General features: G+C 38.9%; 1 protein-coding gene across 6 annotated transcripts in view; it reads left to right on the forward strand.

Annotated features, from left to right (window-relative positions):
• LOC146469209 (uncharacterized) overlaps window positions 1-9943 on the forward strand; it is a 36281-nt gene extending 26338 nt beyond the window's left edge. For 2 of the 6 annotated variants that reach the window (XR_014867271.1, XR_014867273.1), the window contains 3 exons: window positions 1236-4276; window positions 6962-7577; window positions 7836-9943. Coding sequence is in view for 2 of the 6 variants with exons in the window: in XM_085123590.1 (XP_084979716.1) it covers window positions 1236-4276; window positions 6962-7153 (3233 nt within the window). In the remaining 4 variants the exon portion in view is untranslated. Of the gene's footprint in view, window positions 1-1235; window positions 4277-6961; window positions 7626-7835 lie in introns of those variants that run through there. The other 4 variants (XR_014867272.1, XR_014867274.1, XM_085123590.1 and 1 more) reach the window with 4 other exon arrangements.
• The last annotated feature ends 1441 nt before the right edge of the window (window positions 9944-11384 follow it).

Here is an 11384-nt window from a genome sequence, read left to right on the forward strand (position 1 = left end):
TGGCTTCTTCACGAGAACACAGAATCAAAATGGCGACGCGTAACGAGGAGGCTTGGGTTCTACGATTCTCGCGACACATTGTGGGTATATCATCATAAAGTTTGCTGCACAGCGAACATACACCGTATAACGAAGTTTTGACTGCACATACTGACACTTGCACTGTATATATCAAAGAAAACACAGGATATAATGGGAAGTAGAGTGCATATAACGAAGTTTGCAGGTAATATGTTTGTGTATACACCACACATAAAAGGAGAATGCCTCGATGTAAACGCAAAAGAACTGCACATAATGAGGCCTAATGACGTGACGTCTGCTCCATAGCGAACATCCACAGCTCATAATCTTTCTATCGGTAATCAATACTGCGTTAAAGGTCAAATAACAAGACAATGCACCAAACATATAACGAAGTTTTGACTGCACATACTGACACTTGCAGTGTATATATCAAAGAAAGCACATGATATAATGGGAAGTAGAGTGCATATAACGAAGTTTGCAGGTAATATATTTGTGTATAAACCACACATAAAGGGAGAATGCCTCGATATAAACGCAAAAGAACTGCACATAATGACGTGACGTCTGCACATAAAATACATCGAAAGACATATGACAGTGTTGGCGTTCCATATCCATTTATTCATCCTATGCTATTACTTGTTCGGAATGGCATAGCGATAATCTGAACAAACAAGGAAACATTGTAGACACGTTAGGGCAAAACCTGAACAATCTTTTTTAATCTTCCTTTATCTGTTCTTTTATAATTTTCAGAATACTTGCTCCTTCTCATTTTCACCCTAGTCCCGTGCTGATGTAAGGCCAATTCACACCAACAAAACATGTTTAATTAAATCAGGTTAAAAAAGTGAAAATTGGTTACAGAGAGCTGAACCATTGGCTTTAACATAGGATTCAAGTAAACTTTAAGTTATGCTTTCATTTGTGCTAAATCTGTAGTCGACAAAAATCCGAAAGCAGCTTTTATTAAGGAAACAATTTTAAACTGTGTTTAACTAAACAGCTATTAAACGTATTTAAGCCTTGGTGTGAATGGGGCATTAGATACCTTTCAGATTATACTTCAGGCGTGAATGTTTGGGGTCACCTTCTTCTTCACTTCCATTGGAAACATTTCACTGATTCCCATTTTGAAAATTTCATGAGGGGAAAAATGAATTAACTCTCGTTCTCTTTGTGTTTTCTCTCCCTTTTAATTTTAGTTGCCTTCCCAAGAACGGAGGTAAATCTGCAGCTGTGGGAAAAAGACAAACAAAAAGAGAATTTTGAAGAACAGTTAAAGGGGACGGAAATGGAGGTGACAAATTGCCAAGGACAGTTGGATGAGACAGACCTGAGAGAGGCCAGCTTACATGAGCAACTGAGAGAAAAAGAACGACAACAAGAAAATTTACAAAGACAACGGGCAGAGATTGAACAGCAATTGACAAGCTGTGAAGGAAAAATTCGAGAAGAAGCTGAAGAAAGGGCAAACTTAGCAAAACAGTTGGACGTGATGCAACAGCAGTTAGGGGAGATGGAGCATCGGCTGACAAATTACCAAGAACAAGTGCAGGAGAGAGACTTGAGAGAGGCCAGCGTATATGAGCAATTAAGAGAAAAAGAACAAGAACAAGAAAACTCTGAAATACAAGTAACAGAGATGGAACAGCAGTTGGTAAACTGTGAGGCACAAATTCGAGAAGAAGATGAAGAAAAAGAAAACTTAGCAAGACAGTTGGACATGATGCAACAGCAGCTCAGGAAGATGGAGCAGCAGCTGACAAATTACCAAACACGATTACAGGAGATAGACTTGAGAGAGGCCAACTTACATGAGCAGCTGAGAGAAAAGGAACGAACACAAGAAAACTTACAAAGACAACGTACAGAGATGGAACAGCAGTTGAGAAGCTGTGAAGGACAAGTGCAAGAGAAAGACTTGAGAGAAGCCAGCTTACATGAGCAGCTGAGAGAAAAGGAACGAACACAAGAAAACTCTCAAAGACAACTGACAGAGATGGAAAAGCAGTTGAGGGAGATGGAGCAGCGGCTGATAAATTACCAAGACCAACTGCACGAGAAAGACTTGAGAGAAACCAACTTACATGAGCAGCTGAGAGAAAAGGAAAGACAGCAAGAAACCTCTCAAAGACAACTGGCAGAAATGGAACAGCAATTGCGAAGCTGTGAAGGACAATTGCAAGAGAAAGACTTGAGAGAAGCCAGCTTACATGAGCAGCTGAGAGAAAAGGAACGAACACGAGAAAACTCTCAAGGACAGCTGACAGAGATGGAGCAGCAGTTGACAAGCTTTGAAGGACAATTGCTAGAGAAAGAGTTGAGAGAAGTTAGCTTACAACAGCAGCTGAGACAACTGACAGAGATGGAACAGCAGTTGAGGGAGATGGAGCAGCTGTTGGCAAATTACCAAGAACAACTGCACGAGAAAGACTTGAGAGAAACCAACTTACATGAGCAGCTGAGAGAAAAGGAACGGACCCAAGAAAACTCACAAAGAGAACTGACAGAGATGGAACAGCAGTTGAGGGAGATGGAGCAGCAGCTGGCAAATTGCCGAGAACAAGTGCAAGAGAGAGACTTGAGAGAAACCAACTTACATCAGCAGCTGAGAGAAAAAGAACGACAACAAGAAAACTTACAAAGACAACGGACAGAGATGGAACAGCAATTGAGAAGCTGTGAAGGACAATTGCAAGAGAAAGACTTGAGAGAAACCAACTTACACGAACAGCTGAGAGAAAAGGAACGACAACAAGAAAACTCTCAAACACAACTGACAGAGATGGAACAGCAGTTGAGAGAGATGGAGCAGCTGCTGGCAAATTTCCAAGAATATTTTCACGAGAGAGACTTGAGAGATGCCAACTTACATCAGCAGCTTAGAGAAAAGGAAGGACAACAAGAAAACGCTCAAAGACAACGGACAGAGATAGAACAACAGTTGAGAGAGATGGAGCAGAGGCTGGCAAATTGCCAAGAACAATTTCAAGAGAGAGACTTAAGAGAAGCCAACTTACATGAGCAGCTGAGAGAAAAAGAGCGAACACAGGAAAACTCTCAAAGACAACTGACAGAGATAGAACAGCAGTTGAGGGAGATGGAGCAGCGGCTGGCAAATTACCAAGAGCAACTGCACGAGAAAGACTTGAGAGAAGCCTACTTATATGAGCAGCTGAGAGAAAAGGAACGAACACAGGAAAACTCTCAAAGACAACTGACAGAGATAGAACAGCAGTTGAGGGAGATGGAGCAGCGGCTGACAAATTGCCAAGAACAACTGCACGGGAAAGACTTGAGAGAAGTCAGCTTACATCAGCAGCTTAGAGAAAAGGAACGAACGCAAGAAAATTCTCAAAGACAACGGACAGAGATGGAACAGCAATTGAGAGAGATGGAGCAGCGGCTGGCAAATTGCCAAGAACAATTTCAGGAGAGAGACTTAAGAGAAGCCAACTTACATGAGCAGCTTAGAGAAAAGGAACGAACACAGGAAAACTCTCATAGACAACTGATAGAGATGGAACAGCAGTTGAGAAGCTGTGAAGGACAATTGCAAGAGAGAGAGTTGAGAGAAGCCAGCTTACATGAGCAGCTGAGGGTAAAAGAACAGGAGTTGAATGAACTAGACCTGAGCCTTGCAGCAGCTCAGCAAACATTGAGCCAACAGCGTCGCCAAGAAACATGGGACTGGGTTATTTCACGCCATCAAATTCAAGTGACAGCCAAGTGCCTTGGGAGGGGAGGTTGGGCAATCGTTAACGAGGGAACATACTGCGGCTGTAGAGTAGCGGTGAAACAGATACATCAGTTGATTCTGTCTCCTTATAACAGAGGTTTGTTTGAGAGAGAAATGAACATTGCTTCAAGATGCCGCCATCCTTGCTTGTTGCAATTCATTGGAGCTACAAATGATGAGGAAGTCCCTTTGTTTGTCACCGAGCTCATGGAAACAAGTTTACGAGCTTTGTTAGAGCAGCGTGGACTTTCTGAAACAGAAATCAGTGTCATTTCTTTGGACGTAACCCTGGCACTTAACTACCTTCACCAAAAGAAACCCTCTCCTATTATTCACCGAGATGTCAGCAGTGCTAATGTGTTGCTATGGCGACAGGGTGACCAGTGGAGAGGCAAAGTGTCAGATTACGGCACTGCTAAGTTTGTGCAGCCGACCATGACAGTGGCTCCTGGAAATCCGATTTACAGCGCGCCTGAAGCAATTTCTTCAAGTCAAACGGCCATGGTTAGTAATATTTATTTATTTATTTATTTATTTATTTATTTATTTATTTATTTATTTATTTATTTATTTATTTATTTATTTATTTATAATGGTAATTGAACTGAGTGGAGTGCAATTTGGTCTGAAATCATATGCATGATTTCAAAATCGAACGAGCGCACAGCGCGAGTTCGATTTGAAATGACAAGTGTGATTTCAGAACAAAATTGCACTCCACTCAGTTCAATTACCACTTTACCCATTTTGAAATCACATAGTTTGTTTGTCAATATTGAATTCATCCATTTTTATCTAGAAAAGGGAGTATTTGGACAGCAGAAATTGCAAAGTTTCCCACAAATGATTTTTTTTGCCCTATATTTTTCTGCAACCTGATTGGTTGGTGCAGCTAGGCCATGAAATTTAATTGGTTATTATTATTTCATTTTCATTTTGATTGGCTAAAAAAAGGAAGTGATTTAGAGCAAAAAATGGTGCGATTAGTGAATAAATCGCGCTGTTGAGAGCCAATCAGATTGCAAGGATCACCAGTGATTTCGAAATGGGAGCAATAAATTTATTTATTTATTTATGCGCTGAAATATTAAGCAGTTCTTACAAGACTCTTGAAGGTCATTGGAGAATGGTTGCAGTGTTCCAAGATTGTTTAAGCCGATAGTCACTGATTAGGCCAAATCTTATGTAGGTAACTTTATTTAAGGTTACGCTAAACCTTTTTGACCGCAGTACACACAAAGGCCCGTAATCGCTCAGTTAGTAAACAAACTATTTCGTTTGAAACGGCGAAAAGTGTTAAGTCAAAAACCGTACCCACAACAAGAACAGATTGACTGTGGCTTATATGCAGGAATTACTTGCATAACTATAACCGACCCTATGAAACGTTCGGTGTTTGCAAGATATGTAGCTGGCATTTGCTTCTAAAACCTTGTCGGACATTTTAAATTTTTGCTCTAATTTGAATTTATAAGCTCAAAAGCAGAATGTAGCGGGCACAAATCCATCGTCAACCTTCAAATCGTCTTTAATTTGTTTCGAGAACTGATATAAAAAATCCCGGATGCCGTTTCACTGGCCAATGCCTGCTAAACACCTGAGAAGACCACAATGCTAATTTAGTTTTCTGCCGAGGTGATCAGTCAAAACTTCTATTTCACAACAGAAGAACAGAAGCCGTTTCTGTGATTTCAAGTTTTCTAGATTTTTTTTTATTTTTCGTTTAAAGGAGTGTAATTCGTGTATGTTGACAATCCCGGGGCCCGGGAATTACTCTGATTATATTTACCTTCCAATGACAAATTCATCGCAAAGACAATAAATTTGTGATTAACTTGGACGGTAAATCCACAGAACGAACGGTTGGCCGGAGCAATACAGCGACGTCAAACTTACTTTAGACTTACTTTTGCCTTGATTAGTTTTGTTAAGAATGAAGGTATGCCTAGAAACTAAGAAATCATTTAATTTTTAGTTGTATCCTGAACATTTGAACAACTCTTTTATCCCACCGTGGGGCATTTGGCGTTTTTCAAAAAAACTGGTGCATCCGGGAATGGGCTTTGATGGAAATGACTGATACATTATCCTTAACTTAGAATGCCCGTTTTAAGCTTTTGCGTCCGTTGTATCATGCCTAGATTACCTTCCTGTGTCGGCCCATCAAATTTTAAATACATGTTTTATCTTGGTACACAAAATTACTGGGCCCGGTTGTTCGAAAGCCGATTAATGTTAATCCAGGATTAAAATTTAACCGAGGTTTTTCAGGTCGCTCGTTAAACACGCTTTTAAAAGCTCATTTTAAGACTTTTAAGTTAATGTTATAGAAAAGTCTAATTCAAAACTGAAAACAAAAATCTTTTGGAAAATCACTGTTGATTAGTGATTAAACTTGAGTTATAGTTCATGTTAACCCAGGATTAGATTAATCGGGCTTTGAACATCTGGTTTTTACGCTTTCGAAGGCATTGCGAGTTGCCGTGCGTCTGTTCAGATCTAGATCACACGTGGCGTCAAAATGTGATCAGAAGAAAAAATGGGCACACATACCGGACGGTGGTAAGAGAGTGAGCCGCTGACTGACTGAATGATCTTACAACATTTTGGCGTCCGCTGTGAACTACAACTGATTGGAACCACGGCAAAATGGAATCTGTTTTATTCCATCGTGACTAAAACTCTACAGTAACACAAGAATTTATACGAGTATAATATACGTAAAAAATTTGTCCCAGATTTCCAGTTAACCTCAGCCGTGAGACCATGATCATTTTACACAAGTGTCTTTTGTATGCTCCGCGTTTACTGGTGTTGGCTTACGATGGCGCACCCTGGCTCCAGGGGTCCGTTGTCTGAAAAAATAAGCAAATAACTTCGCCGCGGTTATCTCTCTCACGAAAAAGAATAACCTCTGAAACCCAGGTAACAATGGAGGTAACGTCACTGGTGAAGACGGCGATAAGTAGCGCAGGTCAACAACTTTTTTCAAGACCTTCAAGGGGGAAGAAAACATGTTTGGTTTTATGAGCAAAATTGATTGATAGGATGAATTGGCCACCGTAAAGAGATTCCATGCAGAGCCGACGTGGCGAGCGTCTGATAAAAGTTCAGTTATCTTAGAAATTGACGACAAGAGTATTGGTAGTGCGAAACTCAAAAGTAAGTGTTTTATCTCTGTTTTTCTAGGTTGATGTTTACAGCTTCGGTGTCCTTCTCTGCGAAATGTGTATCCGGGAACAGCCAGATCCTGACAGACGCGAAGAACAAGTACTTGCTGTGACGAACCGTGTGTTTAGAAGACTGGTACGGAGGTGCCTGCAGACGGACCCTGTGCAGAGGCCAAATATGGAAGCGATTATTCAAGAAGTGAAGCAGTAAACGTTATAATTGCATATCAAGGGGCATGTGAGTCTCTTAAATCATTTCTTCCAATATTTTTACCAATATGAATGTTTCAATGACAATTTTCAGTGGTTTATATTTTTAGGTAGCAATTTTTATAGTCTATCAATTATTTTGAAGTAGTTTCCAGTAGTTCTTAACTCGTGAATTGTGCATGCGCAACATTGTTTCCAAATTTTTGCAAATAGTTAATAGAAACCATAATTTTCAGTAGTTTATATCTGTAACTCATACAAATACAGTATTTTTTAGGTAGCAATGTTGATAGTCTATGAATTATTTTTAGTCAGTCGATGATATCGATAGTCATTGAACGGAATGTTTATCTGATATAGATTTAGGACATTTGAAGGCAACATACGTACATAAAGTTTATACATGTATGTATGTATGTATGTATGTATGTATGTATGTATGTATGTATGTATGTATGTATGCATGCATGTATGCATGCATGGATGTATGTAGGTATGTATGTATGTATGTATGTGCGTGCGTGCGTGCGTGCGTGCGTACGTGCGTGCGTGCGTGTGTGTGTGTGTGTGTGTGTGTCTGTCTGTCTGTCTGTCTGTATGTATGTATGTATGTATGTATGTATGTATGTATGTATGTATGTATGTATGTATGTATGTATGTATGTATGGTTATGTAACTGTAGCCAAAGCGATTAAAAATAATGAGGTAGACTAAAGCTAGCTTAATGCCCTAAATGGAGCTAGAATAGCATGTCTTTGTAGCTCGTGTAAATAGTTTTTAGGAGTAATATGTTCTTTAACTAGCTGTTAGCAGTTTATACCTTATAGGTACATGCAGATTCTTATAATCAACGAACGTATTTCTATTTTCAGTTCTATTTCATTGTATCACTAGTATTTTTAATTATTCTGCAGTAGTTAGATTTACATTTCAAAACAAGTTATGACAGTTATAGCCAAGATGGGTTAGTCTAAAATTGACTAAACTTGGTTAGATTATTAATGTGTATTACTGGCAGTAGTTTATTAAGCTCGTGTAAGTAGTTTTCTCTCAGAATATTACATTTTAGGTGGCGAGTTTTATAATCGCTGAACCTTTTTTTTTCATCTCTTCGAAAAGGTTGATTGTACATTACGTCATGGCGGCCATGTTGGTGTACAGGAACAATAAGATTTTTCTCCTCTTAGAGTTAACTTCCATTTTTATGCAAACTGTGAGCAAATTTTCTTTTGTTTTACCACCAACATGGCGGCAATGCAATCCACCTATACATAAGAATTTAAACTCGTCCGAATACCTAAGAATTCATTTCTTCATGTTATGAAGTAAAATTTAGTAAGAAAACTACAGTTTTCACTGTTTCAGTTGTTGTCTAATCTAACACTTCCAGAGAAGATAGTCTACAAAGAGTTGTGTGTCCTTGATGCAGGGTCGGAGCTATTCTCAGCCGTCTCACCTCTCACACATAAAAATGAACAATGCCATTCTGTCGATCTAGCGAAGTGTTGTTAGTAGTATCAAACGCAGCTCACAGTATTCCTTGTTTTGGCGTTCTCTCTTTCGCCAATCTTCAAGTTTCGTCCTGTGTTTGATTTTTTTCCTACCCAAACCCTCCCTTTTTTTCTCTTCAGAACATTCATCAACAGGTCGAGATTGTCGGTGCCCAATCTCAAGAGTATGTGAGAGAGAGAACGCTGAGAATAAAGTGCTATTATTGGTCCAATAAACTCCTTTCGATATATTAAAATTCAGCTTGACAATGATGCCAGGAGGACACAAACAATGGAAACTGAATAATCATGTTTATTCGTTTCTGCTGTTTGTGTCCTCTGGACGTCGATGTCAAGTTGAATTTTAATATTTTGAAAGGAGCCTATTGGACCATGATAACAAGTTTTTTTTATATAGATAGATAATTGGCCTTTAATTTTACTCGATAAATTTTAAAGCTCAAAGCTTGTGGGGTCGAGGTATAAAATAAGCAATAGTACTATAGAATAATAAGATGTATAATTATTTACGTGCTAAAAAACGTGCGTTCAATTATATACAAAATCATGTCATTGCTTTTTTTTTTTTACTTTTTAAGATATATCGAAGCGACCAAACGTAGATTCCGCCAATAAACGAGCTGGGGAGGCGTAGGAGAGGTGGTTGAAAATCAGCAGTACTTACATTTGGTGATTTGCCTACAAAAAGTGTTGGAAAATTGGTCGCTAGTAGATAGCCCTGTAACGTTGCACGTGCCTCCTAATAGAAACGTATTTTGCGCGGTTTATGACTGTGCGTGAAAAGCAGATCTTAGCAAGGGACGTTGAAATCGAAAAAAGAAAATTGGACTCCAATTTTCTTTTTCTATTAATTACTGAGTAACCGAGCATTTTCAAAGATACGTAAGGAACAATAATGCTAAAAAGCCTTAAAATACAAAACAATGTATGGCACTTTTTTCCCAAATTGAAGCTTAATTAATGCTTATTTAACTTTCCACATAATAAACCGCGCAAAAAATACGTTTGGATTAGGAGAACGATCTCCAGATGCGCAGAACGTATGCGCAATAACTAAAGGAGATGCTGTCCTTAACTGCATTTTAAAGGTGTATTTCATTTGACTTCTAATACTAATACTAGTCTTTTAAAGCTGTTTACTTAGCTATGTACAGTCCGCAGCTTTGAAATGACTCTCAAGTAATAATTAAGTTCGTTATTAATTTTCCCCGCTGATTAGCTTTTGCTTAGTTAGCGTTCTTTAGTTATGAGCGAAGCAATAAAAGCTTATTGAAAAATGTCGTTGGCTTATTTGCATTTGTATTTTTTATTTACTCCACACGATCTTATTAGTATATCAGATTACAGTACAAAAGGAGTGGAGAAGGGCATAATATAGTTAGCTAATTGTATGCCCTGTAAAATTACATTACAATATTTGGTAAGATAAAAAAAAGAAGAAGAAAAAAAAGGAGAACTAATTATAAATAGAGGAGAAGAAAGACAGAAAACGTTTTACAAGGTTGTGTGGCAGTGATTAATACTAAGCAAAATAATAAAGAGAGCTCGTTTAAGTAGTCGTTTGGTTTGGTTTTTGACGAATAGATATGGAATATGGACTTTTTCCGGAACAGGTGTCAACATAACGATTTTTTACGTTGGCTACCAGTCAAATCACAGGTATATAACTATCCTGACACTATCAACTATCACAACTATCCTGAAGGCGTTGGCCTTCATGCTGTACTTTTTAACATTGTTTGGCCATGTACCTGTGAAGGAAAGTTTTGCTTTTCTCATTTAACTTATTGCGACAGCGACATGATACAGTCGAACCTCTCGTAAGCGACCACCTATAATGTCAAGGATATGTGGTCGCTTACGGGAGGTGGTCGCTTGCCAGAGGTCAGACCACAGCGGGTCTAAATTTCGGGTAATTTGCATATGGTAATTGCGGAGACAAAACCCTTTTGCCAGTGCTTATCGAAACTCAAAGTAATAACTTTTCTTTAGACTGCCTGATTTAGGAGCAAACAGTAAACGGCATTTTTACAATGTTAAGTTTCAAGCTTAAAACATCCACCCACAACTTTCGCGTTTGTTTGTTTGTTACATGCATAATCCAGTTGTCGTTCTTTATCGCCACAATTTTTCTGTTGACTCGCTGTTGACTAATACAAGGTTGAGAGAGTCATCACCGGTCACGCATGTATAGCGTGCTATTTACAAGATAAGAGAGTTTCTTTCCTACAAGGGATTCAACCTGATTAAAGTTTATTTCAGTGTACTCTATAGTGCATGTGTATTTTATCAATTGTTTCAATGCTAAGCTATTTCGGGAGATACTTACGGTAGCTCCGGCTGTGAGATTTCAAAACGGCGTCCGCTGTAATGATGTGGGCCAATATGTTAAAGCAACACATTTTGCAATTTCTGCCCGTGAGAGAAACAGCAGATTGTGTGTCAAGTGTTCGCCTACGGGAGGTTAAAAACAATTGAAAATTTTAAACAATGATCTCTAAAAGTGGTCGCTTACGAGAGGTGGTCGCCTACGAGAGGTTCCTTCTATAGTGATTTGACTTGAAAACTTTTGGTATTTTGGAAAAGTAGTCGCTAATGAGAGGTGGTCGCTTACGAGAGGTGGTCGAAAAGGGAGATTCGACTGTACAGTCAACTCTCTCGTAAGCGACCACCCTTGGTGCACGACAAAGTGGTCGCTTACGGGAAAGATCAATAAAATA

This window comes from Pavona decussata, unplaced genomic scaffold (genome assembly GCF_977016875.1).
Source record: "Pavona decussata unplaced genomic scaffold, jaPavDecu1.1 SCAFFOLD_126, whole genome shotgun sequence".
Taxonomy (NCBI): domain Eukaryota; kingdom Metazoa; phylum Cnidaria; class Anthozoa; order Scleractinia; family Agariciidae; genus Pavona; species Pavona decussata.